This window comes from Rhipicephalus microplus, chromosome 3 (assembly GCF_043290135.1).
Source record: "Rhipicephalus microplus isolate Deutch F79 chromosome 3, USDA_Rmic, whole genome shotgun sequence".
Lineage (NCBI taxonomy): Eukaryota > Metazoa > Arthropoda > Arachnida > Ixodida > Ixodidae > Rhipicephalus > Rhipicephalus microplus.
In genome coordinates, this window is record NC_134702.1 from 173428018 (window position 1) to 173448729 (window position 20712).

At 47.2% G+C, this 20712-nt stretch overlaps 4 protein-coding genes across 5 annotated transcripts in view; 3 read left to right on the forward strand and 1 right to left on the reverse strand.

The window, feature by feature from the left end:
* LOC119162311 (uncharacterized) overlaps positions 1 to 20712 on the reverse strand; it is a 511092-nt gene that overhangs the window by 99920 nt on the left and 390460 nt on the right. The window lies entirely within an intron of this gene.
* LOC142803435 (uncharacterized) lies at positions 6209 to 6872 on the forward strand. Its single transcript, XM_075888559.1, has 2 exons — positions 6209 to 6448; positions 6546 to 6872. Exons 1-2 carry the CDS (start codon positions 6241 to 6243, stop codon positions 6806 to 6808), a joined length of 471 nt encoding a protein of 156 aa, XP_075744674.1. The 5' UTR covers positions 6209 to 6240; the 3' UTR covers positions 6809 to 6872.
* Positions 12422 to 15953, forward strand: LOC142802654 (uncharacterized). Its single transcript, XM_075887635.1, has 4 exons — positions 12422 to 12531; positions 15352 to 15513; positions 15688 to 15849; positions 15938 to 15953. The coding sequence occupies exons 1-4, from the start codon at positions 12422 to 12424 to the stop codon at positions 15951 to 15953; spliced, it is 450 nt and encodes a 149-aa protein (XP_075743750.1).
* Positions 16555 to 18221, forward strand: LOC142802655 (uncharacterized). Its single transcript, XM_075887636.1, has 3 exons — positions 16555 to 17107; positions 17198 to 17490; positions 18206 to 18221. The coding sequence occupies exons 1-3, from the start codon at positions 16622 to 16624 to the stop codon at positions 18219 to 18221; spliced, it is 795 nt and encodes a 264-aa protein (XP_075743751.1). The 5' UTR covers positions 16555 to 16621.

Below are 20712 nucleotides of genomic sequence, written 5' to 3' on the forward strand. Positions count from 1 at the left end.
GAATACTGCCGCTTACACTCAAATCACTGTTGTGGTCACCTCCCACTGTTTGCAGCATGTGTTGTGTATACACAGCTGCATATTTCCTAGCTAGAAAAATTTGATTTTAGGTGTTTAACGCCATTTTCCATGTAACTATTCCACAATTACACACACTGATCAGCAGGCTTTCAATTGCGCTGAAGGACACACGTGCCATAAAATTCATAGTGAATTCTTTCAAGAAACCGTATGTAAAGGCTGAAGCTTCATGCGTACATACACACACACACACACACCATATTGTTTTTTGTACTTTATGAAAGCTGTAAAGGTCTCATGTGCCTCCAAGCGTAACCTGTCTTATTTATTCTCCATCAGCGCAAAAGTTTTGTGAGTTTCAAATAAAACTACTTTGCGCATGGCCACGTTTGGGTAATTTTTTGTGTAGGTGTTATTTGAGCAGCCTACAGTGTTTACTTTATAAGCCTGTATGTATATGTTGCATTATAAGGATGCAGAATGTGTGTGGCTGTACAATATAGATGAAAGTAAAAATTAAGTGTGTCTATTGTAGTGTTCTTGCAACCAATCTTACCCCCGTATTCTAGAACGTCCCTCCACTCAACACTTCACCTTCACTTGAGATGGCTGATGGGAGCGCTGTCTCTAAGCAGAGAAAGTCGCTGCATGTCAGCAATAATCTGCTGTGATTCTCGAGTAGCGCAGCGTCGCTTTCAAACGAGCAGCGGCACAGTGCTCAACTCTGTCAAGTGAAGGGTGAAAGTCGAGTCGGGGGAGCATTTATGAATATGGGGTTTAGTTTTGTTGTCTTGTTAACCTGCCATTAACACTGTATTGATGCTACTTTGCTCTAGCTGTACAGTGCTCTCCAAGGCACAAGGAGGCACCGCAGGGGGAAGGCTCGGAGCAAACCATGCGTGAGTTTCTTTTCATTGTTACTCTATGCACGTATTAAGTGATAGACTTTAATGTATGCTATTTGTATTGTGCAAGTATTTGGGGACATACAACTTCCAACACTTATATGTTCTGACGAAAATCACGCAAGAATGAGAGAAGCTTGTGCAAAAATTATGCAAGAGTGTAAGAAGCTTTTGCAGAAGTCTGTGAAATGAAGTTTTGAAAATTTGTGGCAATGTGTCATTGTACAGTGGTCAACAGTCTTGCTCAGCATGCTTGACTGCAGGGCTCCCGGCTGCACAGGCGCATCTACGGAGTGCCTGATGCATGATGGGCCAAATGTCAGCCTGCACACTGGTGCCTCTTAACCCCGTTTGTCTGTTACATCAGTGTCTCTTGTAAAGGGGGTCAATTGTGCTACCTTTTTTTTTCGAATGTAATGAGTTCTTTTTCCAGATTATTGTTGTTTTAAGGTAGAGCCTCACATTTCAGTCAAATACTGAAGATTCTATTTTTCCTTCTAGATGCTATGAAGTCACTCCTTGTGTTACAATCGAGTGAACACTGTTATGAGAAAAGCTACTTTATGAAGTTAACTCACTCCATATTGACTTAACACACAGAATTAGTGAAAACTACACTCCATTCCAGCTGCATTAGGAATAATAATCATTTGCATACTTCTGTTTCTTTTGTTTGTTTGTTGGCTGGAGGTTTGGAGTATAGGGAGGCCAGAGGGCAGGCACTGTGTAGTCTTTCTTCATGGGAAGCAGCCAGCATGCTGAAACAGCGGTGCAAGCATGCAAGATGTTCACCATTGCATGCAGTCAGTTGCTGTGAGCAACCTACTGCATACAATTAACTGCGAGTGGTGAACTAACGCTGCACTATGTGTGCCTCCTGGAAAGCTGCAATGGTAAAGTGCCACAATCGTATAGTAACATGGATATAATCGCAATTTGTTTGTTGAATAATTTTGCAACAAAATCAATGGAGTTTTGGATAAATTTGTGTATCTGCCTGGTTCATCAAAGCTACAGAGTCAAATGCGGTATATACTCGCGTATTATGTGTACTTTTTTTGTCGATCCGGTTATGTGCGAAGCTAGTAGGAATCGCTGGCCTAAAAGACCAACTGAGAATATATGTTGCAGGCACTGTCACAGCTGTCTCAAAGCGGATTGTCATTTGTTTGCTAAGCTTGTTCAAATGCCCCCATTTTCTTGAAGTTCTTCCGAACATTGCTCACAAAAACCAGTTCTCACGACAGGGTTATACCAGAGAACATAAGTACTCTCCTATAATTGTCGGGAACCCAACGCAAAGTAAGATGCAGACAAGGAAGCGCGATGCCAACACAGTGCTGTGTGTGTCGCCCTTCATGTGTGTGTGTGTCCATTCCTTGTCCCAGTCTTCATTGCGTTGTGTTCCCTCCGATATCTAACCAACACACCCAAGCTTCTATGCTAAGTCTTATTCAACGCACTCTTCTGCTGGCTCCCATACTGAATATTGCATGTCGAAGAACTCCACGCTGATGTGCTTAGCGGTAGCACGGTTTCAGTTTTCTTCGGTAAGCTTTATAACAGCAATCTGCCTCGTATATAATTATTGTAGCCTATCACAAGGAACAGTAAAAACGCAATGGCCAAATGGCGAAACCGAAAAAAAAAAGAAACTGAGTGCGAAAACCTGCCTCATATAGTTGATGTGACAGGTCCTTGCACACGTTCAACATCTGTGCTGTGTCTCGGGAATACATTCTTGCCGTGGAAGAGGTGGGAAGATAGGAGGCAAACCTTTAGGCATTTCGGACTACACATAAACAGGTTTCGGTTTTCAAGTTCGATATTCTAGGGAAAGCATAAAAGTTCATGGAAGAAGGGACCTTGCACTCAGTCCATTTTGTGTAAGACTGCACTCGCCTGCTCGACAAGAGATGTGCCTGACCAGAGCATCATGAAGTCAAATGTGTCTGTGTGTGTGCTGGCAAGGTGGCTCGGGCTGGTTGGGGAGGGCAAAGTATGCGAGCAAAAAGTTTCTTGTTGTAAAGCAGGCTGGCTAATTATACTGGTGAGCAAATTATGTGAGGATACAAATTGTGCGAGTAAATATGGTATGTACTCTTGTATGTTTCAGCTCTGTTGCTACGGATCGTGCGGATCCAACTTGGCATCCGGCAGCAACAAAGAGAGGTTCTGCAGGAGGTGCGACCGCTGAAGCACTAGGTACGGCTCTTGTCCGTGCCTCAGCACGCCCAGCCAGCACAGCGCCCTTCTGACCTTCCCCAGCTGCCTGCTGGTACAATTGGAGAAGTGGAGGCAGCAGAGGCAGCTGTGCAGAGTAAAGCTGTGGCTTTGGTGTATATTTCTTGATTTTTAATATGCCTATGTAACATGCAGAAATTTAGTACTGCTTTAAGATACTGTGTTTCGGGAAACAAACTAGTCAGGTTATCTCATGAGCCACTGTACTACAGTCGAATATGAATAATTCGAATTCAAAAAGGCCAGAAAATTTGTTCAAATTAAAAGAAGTTCAAAATAATGAAAGTTACCGTAATTACTTGAATCTAACACACACCTTTTTTCCGGTTAAGAGAGTTCATAAATCGCATGTGCGTTAGAATCGAGTACGAAAAAAAATGAATATGGTCATTCTATTGTCATCGCCACTTACAAAATGGCCGCCCCCTACGTGCGTCGGCATGGCGCGTCGGTCATTTCTGCCTATGTGTTTCCCATGCGCGGCACTTCATACGTGTGCTGAGGAGTTCGTCATCTTGTAGTTCATTAGCATCGACGGCATGGTAGGGCCGACTCCAAAAACTCGACGAGTGCACCACAATGCTGCTTCTAAAAGAAAAGTCGTCGCGTGTGCCGGAACGGACAGAAATCGGGCCGCATCGCGGTCATTCGGAGTTCCCGAAACGTGCGTGTGGGACTGGCGGAAACAAAAGCAGAATATTGTCGACAGCAAAGATTCCCGCAAAGGCTTCAGTGGACCACAGCAGGGTCGGTTTCCACAAATTGAAGAGCTGCTCGGCGAGTATGTGATTAAGCAGAGAGCGGCACAGCGGCCCATCACGACAGAACTGCTCCAAGTGCAGGCTATGCAGTTAGCCTTAGAAAAAGGGCTAATGCAGAGCCATTTTAAAGCGAGCAGGTGCTGGCTAACGAACTTTATGAAGAGAAAAGGCTTTTCCCTTCGAAGGCGAACGGGCATATGCCGGAAGTTGCCGGAGGAGTACGAAGAAAAGCTTCAGAGGTTCCTCCTAAACTTGCGGCACAACAACGGCTACCTGCTTGAGCAAATCGGGAATGCCGATCACACGCCTCTTTACTTCGACATGCCTGGCACCACAACCGTCTAGGAGAAGGGGGCGAAGCAAGTTCGTGTACTGACATCGGGCCACGGTAAAACTAGAGTGACAGCAATGCTCCGTTGCACGTCAGATAGGCATAAGCTTCCCCCGTACTTCATATATAAACGGAAGACGCTCTCAAAAAGAGTTGTTTTCCCGAGTGGTGTGATCAAGCGGGCCAACGAGAAAAAAGGGTGCGCGTTGCAACCGATGTCTTGTTTTTGTTTTTTTTTTGTTTTTTTTTGTCGTGGAAACCGGGCGCGCGTTACAATCGAGGGCGCGGTAGAATAGAGTAAATACGGTAAACGAGCGGAGGGCTCACCATGCAGTGATGCATGTGCATGGAGAAGTTTTATTCACAAATTGCAGGACATCCGTCATTAATTAAAGTAGTCAATACATGTCTGTACACGTTGGCCTTGCAACGAGTCAACAAGTTTTGCGTGCAGTTTGCAAAGCATTTGTACTTCAGCTTCAGTATTCTCCTGGCAAAAGAAGTTGCGCGCGGCAATGTCCAGTGCTGACACTCTTCGAAGGCAACTGTGTTTCCACTGTTACCATCTGCGCTGCAGCCGGAGCGTGGCCAGCGCATGATGAGAGAGAAAGAGCGTCTCCACCTGGAGAAAAGCAGATCGGCATTCGAGAGAGAAACACTCCGCGGCAGCTTTTTTTTTTTCTCTCTTTTCATGCGCGGTGTTGAAAGGAGAAGTCTCTACATAGCAGGAACGAAAAACAGGGAAGCGTGACACCGGCGCGTTGCAGATCGGCATGAGAGAGCCAACTCTCTGCGACAGCTTTTTTTCCCCTCTTTCTCTTCGTGCGCAGTGTCAAGAGGAGAAGGGTCTCTACGTGGCAGGGACGGAAAAAGCCGAAGCGTGGCACAGGAATGTCGCAGATTGGCATTTGGCAAACATTCCACCGCAGTCTTTTCTTTCCTTTTCTTCATTTTCTTCTTCAAGCACAGCGATGAGGTGTCTGAAGTGCCACCGCAGGATTGGGCGGGGTGCTGAGAGCATTTTCGGAGCGCGGTATAGCTTTGATAGGACCACAGCGTCAGTTCGAATTAAGTGTGTTGGAATTAATGAGATTCGACTGTATTTACTATAGTCTGTGAAGTCCGAGTGAACTGTCCTAAGCTAGCAGACGATGTAGGCGGCATCGTGTGTTTGATGGGCAGTGACTAGCAATAGCCTGCTTAAAACAGACATTCAGTAATTTTGTTCATTTATCACCCTATTTCGTGTCCGCTGCGGCTCTCTCTACTTTGAGCTACAGTTCACCCTGCCTTGTGTTAGCCGATTTCTTACTTTTTTAAAAATCTAACATGCACCCAATTTCGCAGGGTTAAGAAAAATGCACCTTTGTTTATTGTGATGAGATTTCTATAGCGACATGCCTCTTTGTTGGCTATCACAGAAAAATATAAACAGCAAATGGTGCGACCATCTAGTGCGACCTTTATTTTTCTATCAGTTTCATCTATGACGAAGATTTGGTCTCTCTAAGGTTGCCTCTTAGTACGCCTTGATCATGTTCATTTATCTTGTTGTGCTCTGCTTACAATGCATTGATTAAAAACATGTCCAAGCTTCTTTTTGAATTCCACATATTTTATCGTTTTTCACCTGTAGAAGCTACTCCTGGTCAACATTCAGGCAAAGACATTGTAACCTCGAAGAAACGTGTATTGGAATTTGAGCACTGTACAAAGTAATTATACTATTTCATAGGTAGAATCAATATTTATTAAGGGTTATAACAGTGTTGTATTTGATTTCATAACAGCGAAACTGCATATCAGAGAAGGACTCTGAAAGGTTCTCACACTGAGTGTGAGAGGGCTGATGTGGAAACCATTTTAGGTTAAGTGAGTTGAAGTTAGCGTAAAAAAACAATGAAATGTTGTGATGCCCAAAAATTCAAGTTGTTGTTTGTGTCCTCTTCTTGCAGATTTTTATCATGAAAACATTTCGATGTGCTGTTGCGTTTACCCCATCTATGCTTCTTGCATTTTTTTACAGCGCAAGCACCTCCTGCAGATTGGGGGACGTGGCCTCCGAGAAATTGCTGTGAATGCCATGAAGGCTGTATTGGCACATGACGAGCAAGTGCTGTACAGCCTTCATGGCAGAAAAGGGAAAAGGGCCTTTGTGAACCTGAGGCTCTGTAGATTAGTGACAGGTTAGACTTGTTCATTGTTTTATGTGTGTGTACCCTTGTGTATTCTCTGTACTGCAGTGCTTCATGTGTACTATGGTATTTCTGTTCTTGTATGCAGATGTCATCTGCCAAAAAGCAGGGTGCGACCAGGCGGAGGCCCTCAACTTTATCAAGAGGTGGCTGCCAGGGTCTGGTGATCGCTGTGGAGGCAGGAAGCGGCGCTTCAGAGAAGCATTTGTTGTGGAGCAGCCCGATGATCCCCATTCTCAGAGTGCAGATTATCGGCTGCTCGCGGCAGCTGGCTTCCTGCCCAGCCACAGCAGCCAGGGCCTTGACAGCACCACTGCCACTGTGCCCCCAACGCAACCTGACCTGCAGTAGAGCGGGCCTTTTTTAGTTGTGTATATATATTTTTCAATGTATACATTTTTTGTTGTACCAAATAAAAAAAAACAAAGAAGAAATGGTCTGCAAGCTGTCTGTGGTGCACTGTTCGGCTAGCTTATGCTGATTCGGAAGCACCATCACCATGTTTTAGTTACAAAAAAATGCTCTAAACTGTATGAATATTCTCGATTATCATGTGGGGGACATATGTGGGGATTGCAAGTGGGGGACATACGCTTTCAGCATTTACTTCCTAACGACTTTTTTCGATCTGCTGTACCAAATACCAGTACCAAATAAAGCACTCGCTATTGCAAAAGATGGATTGGTAAAAAAATAAACTACACTTCTAGTGTTAGCAAAGGGAATGAGGTATAAAAGATGAAATAGATCGAGTAACTGCTTTCAGTTCTCAGCGTTCAATTTTCTGTTGCCCCAAGTATACAGGGCTGCAAAGCTACAAGAGCGGGTCATCGAGGCATATTGTTTAAATCTTCCGGTAAGAAAAATTCCCTACTAATGATGGTTACATAAGGGCAAGCCAATCAGTAGCCAATATTCGTCGTGCAGGAAACATCGGTGTAATAACGGCATTTGATTGGCTGCAATGTGGCCCTGGATTGGTCCAATGTCGGTCGTACATCCGTAGCCAATATTCGTCGTGCAGCAAACATCGGCGTAAAAATGGCATGTGATTGGCTGAAATATGGCCCAATGTTGGCCGAACATTGGCAGCTTTGTCGGCAATACGATGGGCCTTCGTCGGCCCAATGTTGGTTGCATACTGGCTAAAACATCGGCAAAACGTCGGCCCATCATTGGCTTGAACGTCGGCCCGACATTGGAAGAAGTTGCACTTCCGACGTCGGCCCGACGTCGGTGCCGATGTTAGCCGATGTTGGTCCAAGATTGGTCCAACGGCGGCGTGCTGCCTGGGCGGGATCTGTAGTTTCGGCAGGGCCACCGTGTGATGATGCAACATCGTTCCTAGGCTGGGAATCTCATCGGCTACTCGAGAAGAGTCACTGACCTGACTCTGGACTACGGTGCTGGCACCACCGGCGTCGGCGTTAGGTGATGTAGCTACCGACCTTGCAGCACTTGTTACTGTCGCCTTGTTTGCGGCCTCTCGGAGGAAGAAACGCGCTCAGGGCACGGCGCAAGAGACCCTTCGGTCGTATTCTTCCACGACCTGGAGCTCTTCCTCATAGTCGTCGTCGTCAGTCGCATCGAAGATTTCATTAAGTTGACAAGTTTGGCATTTTTTTGAGGGAGGTAGGCAACGTGGGAGTCGACCTGACTGGCATCGGAAACGGAAGCCTGCACCTCGTCGGTCAGCAGCGTAATAGTTCGCGTGACGCTGGCCCAGACGACGCCACGGTTCTGACGCAGCCGCTTCGGCGACGCCATCGGAAGTAGAAGTCTTGGAAGGGCGTGACCGGGGGAGTTTCGGCACCAGAAGGATGTCGCGTATTCAAGACTCGAGCCATAGACCTACAGTGTGCCTTTATTCCAACTGCTCATGCCTAACTATTCTTCTTTCTCCTCGGTTCTCCTGCTTGTTGTCGTGCGGTCGCAATCATCCGCAACAGTGGTAGTTTGCTTTGATACTGCAAGATGTAACTAATGGTTCGTAAATGACTTTGTCTCCCCTGCTTATCATTGTGCTCTCATTGAAACTGTAGAGAGACGTTAGTAAAAAATGTAACTGTGGCAATAATGTATTGTCACGTGCTACGAAAGGTCTTCAACTTGGAAGGATTGAGCCGGCGGGGAAACGCACCGAAAACTGGCAAGATGGCTGCTTCAATAAACAACTAGCCAGAGCACGCGCTGCCCCAGAACATCGTCTTCCATTTTCGCGGGCATCCATGGCTTGCGCTCGCCGTAACTAGCGGCCAAGTGGCATTACTCCCCCTCTAAAAAAAAGGCATCGCTCTGATGCTCGTGAAGTTCAAAGGCAAAGTCGGGGTGACCCAAGAGAAAATACGCGCATACACAGAAACACCGATGAGGTTCACGCACAGTCACACTATCGCGTGAAGTACAGCTTTAGTCACACTACATGCACAATCTCTGAGGAGTGCCTTCGCCGCCGTGGCAAGAAGGCGCCGTTAGTGACCAACTCTTAGTTCACATCGCTCACGCATTGCAACACTTTGTATGGTTCGAAGTAGTGACTGAGCAGTTTTTCTGACAATCTCTTGCGTCGGACTGGAGTCCACGCCCAAAATTGATCGCCTGGATGGTATTCAACTTGTCGATGGTGAGCGTTGTAGCGGCATGCGTTTGTACTCTGCTGGTGCGTAACGTGTAGGCGTGCTAACTGGTGTGCTTCTCAGGCGTGCTGGGTAAGCTGGACAGCATCAGGAGTGATCAAAGCGTCAGAATTGTGTGGAAGTATCGCATCCAGCATGGTCTGGACCTCACCTCCATAGACAAGACGGAAAGGCGGGAATTGCGTAGTTTCCTGGACGGGAGTATTGTACACGAGTATGACGTACGGTAGCACCTGGTCCCAGGTCTTATGCTGGACATCTACGTGCATAGATAACATGTCAGTGATGGTCTTGTTTAGTCGCTCTGTCAAGCCGTTGCTCTGCGGATGATATGTCGTGGTCTTGTGATGGCTCGTTAAGCTAAGCTTGAATACGTCATGAATGAGGTGGGCCATGAATGCTGTTCCTCTGTCTGTGATTACGCATGATGGAGCGCCATGTTGAAGAACGATCTGGTCCATAAAGAATTGGGCGACATCAGAAGCCATAGCACGTTGTAGTGCCTTTGTTTCGGCATACTTCGTCAAATATTCGGCGGCCATTACGAACCTTTTGTTGCCGGCAGATGATAGCAGAAAGGGCCCCAGTAAGTCCATTCCTATTTGATCAAATGGCGCTCTGGGTAGTTCTATTGGTTGAAGAAGCCCCGCGGGCTTCAGTGGCGGGGATTTGCGGCGTTGACATTCCCGGCAGCTTTTCACGAATCACTTAACGGATGCAGAAAGCTTAGGCCAGTAGTAGGCTTGTCGAACTCGAGCGAGATTTCGAGACGAGAGTTCGAGAGGAACCTAAGTGGCCAGATGTGGGCTCATCGTTGCAGGCAAGAAGGATATGGTCACGCATGGCAGTTGACACAACTAGAAGATAGGTTCTCTCATTGCCGTTGGAGTTTTTCTTATACAGGACCCCGTTTCGCAGACATAACGACGACATACTTTGAGAAATACATCGAGGTATGGAAGAGTTGCGTCCTTCAAGGTTTTCGATAACTGCGCGAATTTCATCCTTTGGGTGCTGTCGTGTAATCAGATCTGTTGTAGTAAGGGCCCCAAGGAAACCACCGTCATCCTCGGTGTCGTGGCCACAAACTTCGACAGATGCACGGAATAATGAATCAGCATCTTCGTGCTTGCGGCCCGATTTGTGAGCGATCGTGAAATCGTAATCCTGCAGACAAAGACTCCATAGCGCCAGTTGCCCACACGGGTCCCGTAGGTTGGCTAACCAGCACAACGAATGATGGTCGGTCACTACCTTGAAGTGGCGTCCGTAAAGGTAAGGCCTAAATTTCATCGTGGCCCATACAACAGCGAGGCACTCTTTCTCTGACGTGGAGTAGTTGACTTCGGCACGGGAAAGAGTGCGGCTAGCGTATGCTGTCACTCGCTCTGTGCCCCCTTGTTGTTGTACGAGGACAGCACCAAGATTCACGTTGCTGGCGTCAGTATGAATTTCACTATCAGCGTCATGGTCAAAGTGAGCGAGAAGTGTGGTGTCTGCAAACGCTCCCGTAGTTCAGAGAAAGCTGCATCCTGTTCATCCTCCCAGTTGAATAGAACATCTTCAAGAGTGAGTCGAGTGAGCGGTTCAGCAATCCTAGAAAAATTGGCTATAAAGTGGCGATAGTACGCGCAGAGCCCTAGCAAACGATGTACTGCCTTCTTATCACGTGGAACAGGAAACGAGGCCACCGCGGTACTTTTGTCTGGGTCTGGTCGAATACCATCTGCACTGACAACATGGCCGAGAAACCTTAGTTCCTTGTAACTGAAGTGGCATTTTTTTGGCTTCAGTGTCGGGTTAGCAGAGCGGAGCGCTTCCAGCACATTCGGCAGACGCTTCAGGTGCTCCTCAAAGGTGGCAGAAAACACGACAACATCATCCAGATAAACTAGGCACGTGTGTCACTTTAGACCGGTAAGAACAGTGTCCATCATTTTCTGGAATGTTGCAGGTGCAGAGCAGAGGCCGAAGGGAAGCACTTTGAATTCATATCGGCAATCCGGTGTAACGAAGGTGGTTTTTTCACGATCTCGTTCATCAACTTCGATCTGCCAGTAGACACTTTTCAAGTCTATTGATGAAACATACTTCGCCCGCCGCAGTCTGTTGAGGGAATTGTCGATGCGGGGCAGCGGATAGATGTCTTTTTTAGTCACGCTGTTGAGTTTCCTGTAGTCCACGCTGAAGCGCAGTGATCCATCTTTTTTCTTCACGAGCACGACTGGAGATGACCAGGCACTCTTCGAAGATTGGATAACGCCATCTTGCAACATCTCTTCGACTTCAGCATTTATCACGTCACGTTCCTTTGTCGAAACGCGGTAAGGGTGTTGTTTTATGGGCGAGGTGTCGGTATACGTAATTATTCTGTGTTTGGCGATCGGTGTCTGATGAACCTTTGAGGTGGACGCGAAGCACTTTTTAAATTGATATAGCAGTTCATGTAGCTCGGTATGCTGTTGTTCCGAGAGGGTCGAGTTGACATCAACTTCTGCAAGTAGTGAAGTCACGTCGCTTGGTGTCGGTCGAAGCCCGTTGTCGGCTGATGTAGATGCGAAGCATTCAGAAACGTCTGCGGTGGGGTAGGGGAAAGCGATGGCGGTGTCACGAAACAGGTGCTGGTACTCGTTACTGAAATTAGTCACAAGTAGGGCAGAGTGTCCGTCATGAAGCATGATGAGGCTACGTGCAGCGCGAACAAAAGCGTCAAGTTTCCTTTGGCGACAACCTCACCATCCGGTAACTTGTCAGGCACTACATCAACTAGGATGCTTGAACGCAGAGGCAATAGGATGCTGTCGGCAGAAACGCGAAGCATGCTGTCACGGATTTCGTCATATTTGTCGGAGGATTCAGCTGTGGAAAACGTCTTGGTACGCTCTTCAAGACCGATAATAGCACTGTGCTCCCTCAAAAAGTCGACTCCCAGGATTAGGTCTCAGGAACAGTCACGAAGTACGAGGCAGCTGGCGAGAAACATACGTCCCCGAAGGCTCACTCTGATAGTGCACATGCCGATTGGGGTGACTACGTGCCCGCCGGCAGTACGAATTTGTGCTTCGTACCAAGGCGTAACAACTTTCTTTATGTGCGCTGCTAGTTTTCTGCTTATGATCGAGTAGTCTGCACCTATGTCCAATATTGCACTAACGTTGTGGTGACCATCGACTACCACATGTATATTCTAAGAAAATCTGCTTCTGGCTTTCGTCGCTGTCGTCGGGGAATCGCTCCGTGTCGGTGCTTGTGTCGGTGGGAGGCCTTGCTTGCGTCGAGTGTCAGTGGCCTTGCTCCCGTAGGCCGCTGTAGTTAGATTTCCTGCCTAATGCTTGGCGAGCGCACCGGTGCCGCCCCTGGGAAGCTGCGAAAATTTGAAGATCGCCTTGGAGATGGGGACCGCGACTGCCGCCGCAGTGGCATGCGCTGCTATGAGAGGTAATCTTTAATAGCTCTCGGTCTTTCGCCGAATCTCGGCCGTGTAGCGTCGACAGCAAAGCCCTTTAGTTCGAGGCGACGATAGCGACATTCCCGGTACACATGTACAGCTTCACCACAGTAATAGCACAGTGGTCATCTCTCCGGTGTGCACCATACGTCGGATTTTCTGGGAAGCGGCTGTCGATTATTAAGTGCTGAATTGGCTGCATCGAAGGAAGTGCATCCTGTGGCATAGGATTAACGAAGCCCGGTGAAGCAGGAGTATATCGGCTGACAGCTTTTGCGTATGATGCACGATGTGGCTCCCTCGGAACTGGGGGGACATAGTTGGAAGGTGGCACTTGGAGAGCCTGTCGTACTTCGATTCTGACAAGGCTGCATATAGACCTTGTAGTAAGATAGGACTGGCACTGAATCTTTTGTAGTTCATCACGCACCACCGCTCAAATGAGATCACCGAAAGAGTCGATGATGATGTTGCTTGCCGCACCTCCGATCTGACCTATTGACGAAGCGGCACTCACTTGCCGGTCGTACACAGTAGAGCGCTGCTGCAGCACTTGCTCCATGGTTGTAGCTTCGGTCCAAAGTTCCGCCACGGTCTTTGGGGGACAGCGAACGAGGCCAGCGAAAAGCTGCTTCTTCACTCCTCGCATTAAATGACGGACCCTTTTTTCTGCCATGTCGGGGTCGGCTCGACGAAAGAGGCTCGTCTTGTCCTCGACGTACATCCTGACACTTTCATTCGGCATTTGAAGGCGCGACTGAATCGCTCGCTCGGCTCGTTCACGGCGATCGGGATTGGTTCAACTTGCCAGCAAGTATGGACGGAGGACGCTTCACGAGGGAAAAAGGCTCATGGTTTTCGTACCAAGTATGAGCGCCATCCTCCGAGCTGAAATACACGTTCCTCATTTTGTCGAAGTCGGTCCAACCATTGTAATCCGAGACCCGTTCGAACTGAGCCAGCCAGTCTTCGACATCCTCCAAGACAGAACCGTGGAACGCCCTCGGCACATGTGGCTTTCACAGCGTATGAGGCATGGCTGCAGCGCTTTCCTGTGCGTTGGAGGCTGCAGCGCCTTTCATAACGTTCGAGGGTGTGACAGACGTCATCTCGGGAAGAGGTCCACGCTCAGGTGGTAGTCCTCAGAGTCTTCGGCTTGAGCAGCGAACAGGTGTTGTCACTGCAGGTACAGGGCTACCTGGAGGCGTTTGGAACATCGGTTGGGGGTTACCCAGCAGCTCCACCAGTCTTCACGTGCTACAAAAGGTCTTCTACTTGAAAGAACTGAGCCGGCAGGGAGACGCACTGAAAACTGGCAAGATGGCTGCTTCAATAAACAACAACTAGCCAGAGCAGGCGCTGCCCCAGAACATCGCCTTCCATTCTCGCGGGCAGCCATGGCTTGTGCTCGCCATAACTAGCAGCCAAGTGGAAATATAAACAGTTTCTGCGATGGTGCTTAAATGTGTGTTGTTTGTTTTTAATTTTACACATTGCATCACATTATTATAATTCACTCGTATTTTTTTATTATGCTTGATGTGTTGTGATAGGAAGGGGTAATTTCTGTGCAGTGTTTTGTGAATACTTCTCCGCAAACAGAACTTCAGTAAGCAGTTTAATGGGCTAGTTTTGATTTGGGCACATTCAGGCACATTCGACGTTTGGAATATACTTAGCAATGGAATGAGAACAATAATTGCATTCTAGTTCCTGGCACACTGTGTTCACATGTGTTGACCATAGAATTTATCCGCAGCCAAATGGGAATTATTGTAATACATGCTGTGATGGTGCCCTATTTGCACAATAGTAGCCTTAGTGAGATGAGGTGGACATCAATATATTTTGCATGCACAGCTGCCCATGTGTGTTGCCTGCTGCTTTAGTGCAGTTTCATGTAGTGTGTCACACATAATTTGCATTGCTTTGTGGGCTCTCAATGGCTTTTCAGGCTCCCTGTCCTGTGTCTCCTTGGAACGGTCTTCTTCACTGGCATCTGTACGAAGCCGACTTCATTCCTGCCAGCAGTGCACCTATGTGACCGTGGACAAATCAACTATGAACAGACACCTTCCGAAACACATGGGCGAGCCCCCCTTCCAGTGCCGCTTTTGTCCAGCTGCATTCATGTACAAGTCCAAGCTTGGGGCTCACTTGTGCACCCACACAGGGGATCGGCCCTTCTCCTGCGCCCTCTGCAGTGCATCTTTTTCGATAAAAAACCACCTCAATGAGCACATGCGCATTCACACAGGAGAGGGGCCATTTTCCTGTGTTAGCTGCAGCGCATCTTTTGTGACGAAATGTACCCTCATTAGACACATTCGCACACATACAGGAGAACGGCCCTTTTCCTGTGCCCACTGCAATGCTTCTTTTTCGCTGAAAGGCCACCTCACTGACCACATGCGCACTCACACAGGTGAGCGTCCATTTTCCTGTGTCCATTGCAATGCTTCTTATGTACATAAAAGCACCCTCAGGATACACATCCGCACGCACACAGGAGAGCGTCCATTTTCCTGTGTCCACTGCAATGCTTCTTTTGTACAGAAAAACTCCCTCATGAGGCACATCCGCAAGCACACTGGAGAGCGTCCATTTTCCTGCATCCACTGCAATGCTTCTTTTATGTACAGAACTTCCGTTTCGAAGCACATCCGCACGCACACAGGAGAGCGTCCATTTTCCTGTGTCCACTGCAATGCTTCTTTTGTGCAGAAAAACTCCCTCATGAGGCACATCCGCAAGCACACTGGAGAGCGTCCATTTTCCTGCATCCACTGCAATGCTTCTTTTATGTACAGAACTTCCGTTTCGAAGCACATCCGCACGCACACAGGAGAGCGTCCATTTTCCTGTGTCCACTGCAATGCTTCTTTTGTACAGAAAAACTCCCTCATGAGGCACATCCGCAAGCACACTGGAGAGCGTCCATTTTCCTGCATCCACTGCAATGCTTCTTTTATGTACAGAACTTCCGTTTCGAAGCACATCCGCACGCACACAGGAGAGCGTCCATTTTCCTGTGTCCACTGCAATGCTTCTTTTGTGCAGAAAAACTCCCTCATGAGGCACATCCGCAAGCACACTGGAGAGCGTCCATTTTCCTGCATCCACTGCAATGCTTCTTTTATGTACAGAACTTCCGTTTCGAAGCACATCCGCACGCACACAGGAGAGCGTCCATTTTCCTGTGTCCACTGCAATGCTTCTTTTGTACAGAAAAACTCCCTCATGAGGCACATCCGCAAGCACACTGGAGAGCGTCCATTTTCCTGCATCCACTGCAATGCTTCTTTTATGTACAGAACTTCCGTTTCGAAGCACATCCGCACGCACACAGGAGAGCGTCCATTTTCCTGTGTCCACTGCAATGCTTCTTTTGTGCAGAAAAACTCCCTCATGAGGCACATCCGCAAGCACACTGGAGAGCGTCCATTTTCCTGCATCCACTGCAATGCTTCTTTTATGTACAGAACTTCCGTTTCGAAGCACATCCGCACGCACACAGGAGAGCGTCCATTTTCCTGTGTCCACTGCAATGCTTCTTTTGTACAGAAAAACTCCCTCATGAGGCACATCCGCAAGCACACTGGAGAGCGTCCATTTTCCTGCATCCACTGCAATGCTTCTTTTATGTACAGAACTTCCGTTTCGAAGCACATCCGCACGCACACAGGAGAGCGTCCATTTTCCTGTGTCCACTGCAATGCTTCTTTTGTGCAGAAAAACTCCCTCATGAGGCACATCCGCAAGCACACTGGAGAGCGTCCATTTTCCTGCATCCACTGCAATGCTTCTTTTATGTACAGAACTTCCGTTTCGAAGCACATCCGCACGCACACAGGAGAGCGTCCATTTTCCTGTGTCCACTGCAATGCTTCTTTTGTACAGAAAAACTCCCTCATGAGGCACATCCGCAAGCACACTGGAGAGCGTCCATTTTCCTGCATCCACTGCAATGCTTCTTTTATGTACAGAACTTCCGTTTCGAAGCACATCCGCACGCACACAGGAGAGCGTCCATTTTCCTGTGTCCACTGCAATGCTTCTTTTGTGCAGAAAAACTCCCTCATGAGGCACATCCGCAAGCACACTGGAGAGCGTCCATTTTCCTGTATCCACTGCAATGCTTCTTTTATGTACAGAACTTCCCTTTCGAAGCACATCCTCAAGCACACTGGAGAGCGACCATTTTTCTGTGTCCACTGCAATGCGTCCTTTCTGCAGAAAAGCCATCTTGTAAGACACATGCGAAAGCACACAGGAGAGCGTCCATTTTCCTGTGTCCGCTGCAATGCATCTTTTGCAGAAAAAAAGGACCTCACAAGACACATGCTAAAGCACACAGGAGAGCGTCCATTTTCCTGTGTCCACTGCAATGCGTCCTTTCTGCAGAAAAGCCATCTTGTAAGACACGTGCGAAAGCACACAGGAGAGCGTCCATTTTCCTGTGTCCACTGCAGTGCATCTTTTGCAGAAAAAAGGGACCTCACAAGACACGCGCGAAAGCACATAGGAGAGTATCCATTTTCCTGTATCCACTGCAATGCTTCTTTTGTACACAAAACTTCCCTTATGAGACACATGCAAAAGCACACAAGAGAGCGTCCATTTTTCTGTGTCCACTGCAATGCTTCTTTTGTGCAGAAAAACTCCCTCATGAGGCACATCCGCAAGCACACTGGAGAGCGTCCATTTTCCTGTATCCACTGCAATGCTTCTTTTATGTACAGAACTTCCCTTTCGAAGCACATCCTCAAGCACACTGGAGAGCGACCATTTTTCTGTGTCCACTGCAATGCGTCCTTTCTGCAGAAAAGCCATCTTGTAAGACACATGCGAAAGCACACAGGAGAGCGTCCATTTTCCTGTGTCCGCTGCAGTGCATCTTTTGCAGAAAAAAGGGACCTCACAAGACACGCGCGAAAGCACATAGGAGAGTATCCATTTTCCTGTATCCACTGCAATGCTTCTTTTGTACACAAAACTTCCCTTATGAGACACATGCAAAAGCACACAGGAGAGCGTCCATTTTCCTGTGTCCACTGCAATGCTTCTTTTGTGCAGAAAAACTCCCTCATGAGGCACATCCGCAAGCACACTGGAGAGCGTCCATTTTCCTGTATCCACTGCAATGCTTCTTTTATGTACAGAACTTCCCTTTCGAAGCACATCCTCAAGCACACTGGAGAGCGACCATTTTTCTGTGTCCACTGCAATGCGTCCTTTCTGCAGAAAAGCCATCTTGTAAGACACATGCGAAAGCACACAGGAGAGCGTCCATTTTCCTGTGTCCACTGCAGTGCATCTTTTGCAGAAAAAAGGGACCTCACAAGACACGCGCGAAAGCACATAGGAGAGTATCCATTTTCCTGTATCCACTGCAATGCTTCTTTTGTACACAAAACTTCCCTTATGAGACACATGCAAAAGCACACAGGAGAGCGTCCATTTTCCTGTGTCCACTGCAATGCTTCTTTTGTGCAGAAAAACTCCCTCATGAGGCACATCCGCAAGCACACTGGAGAGCGTCCATTTTCCTGTATCCACTGCAATGCTTCTTTTATGTACAGAACTTCCCTTTCGAAGCACATCCTCAAGCACACTGGAGAGCGACCATTTTTCTGTGTCCACTGCAATGCGTCCTTTCTGCAGAAAAGCCATCTTGTAAGACACATGCGAAAGCACACAGGAGAGCGTCCATTTTCCTGTGTCCGCTGCAATGCATCTTTTGCAGAAAAAAAGGACCTCACAAGACACATGCTAAAGCACACAGGAGAGCGTCCATTTTCCTGTGTCCACTGCAATGCGTCCTTTCTGCAGAAAAGCCATCTTGTAAGACACGTGCGAAAGCACACAGGAGAGCGTCCATTTTCCTGTGTCCACTGCAGTGCATCTTTTGCAGAAAAAAGGGACCTCACAAGACACGCGCGAAAGCACATAGGAGAGTATCCATTTTCCTGTATCCACTGCAATGCTTCTTTTGTACACAAAACTTCCCTTATGAGACACATGCAAAAGCACACAAGAGAGCGTCCATTTTTCTGTGTCCACTGCAGTGCGTCCTTTCTGCAGAAAAGCAATCTTGTAAGACACGTGCGAAAGCACACAGGAGAGCGTCCATTTTCCTGTGTCCACTGCAATGCATCTTTTACAGAAAAAAAGAACCTCACAATACACGTGCGAAAGCACACAGGAGAGCGTCCATTTTCTTGTGTCCATTGCAATGCATCTTTTATCGACAAAAAGAACCTTACAAGACACATGCGAAAGCACACGTGAGAGCATCCATTTTCTTGCATTCTTTGTGTAGAAAGCCTCCTCGTAAGACATCTGCATACATATTTGATAGTGGCCCTGTTCCTGTTTCTACTTTAATGAATACTTTTTGGAAGAGATCCTCATGAGACACATCTCCCTGTACAGAGGAGTGAATCCATTTTCCTGTGTTCACTGCAATGCATCATGTTCATTGAAATGCGAACTCATTAGGGACATGTATACTCATGGAGGAAAGGGTCCCTCGTGTGTCCACAGCAATGTATTCTTTTCAATAAAAGGCCATCTCATTGGGCACACGCGCACCAATGAAGCAGAGGGGCCCTTTTTCTATATTCACTGCTACTCACCCCTTTTCCATAAAAGGTCACCTGATCGAACACATGCATACTCACCATAGGTCAACAAACTCACTTGAGCAAACTCACAGACTCAGATCGAGCGGCGAGTCTGAGTGAATCTGCGTGAGTAATATTTTTGTGAGTTAGACTCCGAGTGAGTCTGGTTGAAAAAAATTTTGTCGAGGTGAGTCAGAATGACTTTAGCTCAGGAAAACTTTAGGTACTCTGAGTGTGAGCGAGTCCGAAGAGCAAGATGTATTTCTGCAGTGACACTGATGGAGTTCCACTTCTCTTTGTTGACCTATGGTCATATATACTCAGTTTCAATACTAATCTCCGGCTTATCAATATTCACGTTTATGCTGACCTCTACTTACTTGCATACGAAAACAGTTTCATTCATACACAATTTCAATATTTATTGATTAGAGGCACGAATTACGTAAGGGAAGGCTCTGACCCCCCCCCCCCCCCCAACTCTTCCAAGGCAGTTTTTCATAAGTATATCTTGGATTGTTATCTCTTTCAAGAAAAAAGACCTTACTGGTGTATGAGCACTCATAACACTTATTTGAAGACACTATACCAAAAGCACCAAAAGACAGCCTATTATATGAGATATTGGTGTTATAGAGCATTGACATCGTGGTGAAAAAACATTATTCTACACTCTTGGTCAAACCCTGGCTAGAATACACGCCAGCTGGCAGGAAATTGGTCAAATATGGTTGCTCCTAGTTTTTTCATTAAATAAAGTTTTTTCATTAAATAAAGGTTTTTCATTCATTCATTAATTTCTAGTCATTTCACTACACGGCTCCCTAGCAGTGTCCCACAGGAAGCGGCCCTATTCCTAATGGCCTTCGGAATATGCGGGATTCTAGGTCAAATTTTCTGGGGCTAAGTACGGCCTGTGGTTACAGGTAACACTTCAATAAGCAGCCTGGTTCTGATGCGAAAAAAGTTTCTTTTAAATTTTAGTGTGCATTTTCTTGCTGATATCGCGGCGAATCTTATGGCTACAGGTAATTGGACAGTATCACGTCAATCTACACCTGCAAAATTAACATACAAAGCACCCGCAGCTCTGGAATCGAACTTGGGACCACATGCACGCGAACCAGATATCTTACCTATTAGGGAGCCTACATGACCGTCATGTAGGCTCCCGATTACCTATTGCACCACAGCGCCACCACATGAAGGTGAGGTGTTTTTTTTTTGAGGGGGGGGGGGGGGGGGTTACCAAGTAGTTTGCGAATCGTCGGGAAAAGCAGTAACTTTTTTTTTTCAAATGCATTCTTTTGCGTGTGTATTTGGTCAGGAAATAGTTTGTACGGATTTATGAATGCGAGACAACCATGGTAAGCGCTTTCGGCTCGGACTTCGGTTTGTGGTGCGCCGTTCCCCAAGAACAATTAACTTGTGTTTGTGCGTCGTTTTAGTGCTTCCCTATAAAGCGTGGGTGTTTCACTCACCGAGAATTTGCAGACACCTGCACGTCGAGGCTATCTTGAGGTCTCGAAACCTGCGTGTGTTTCT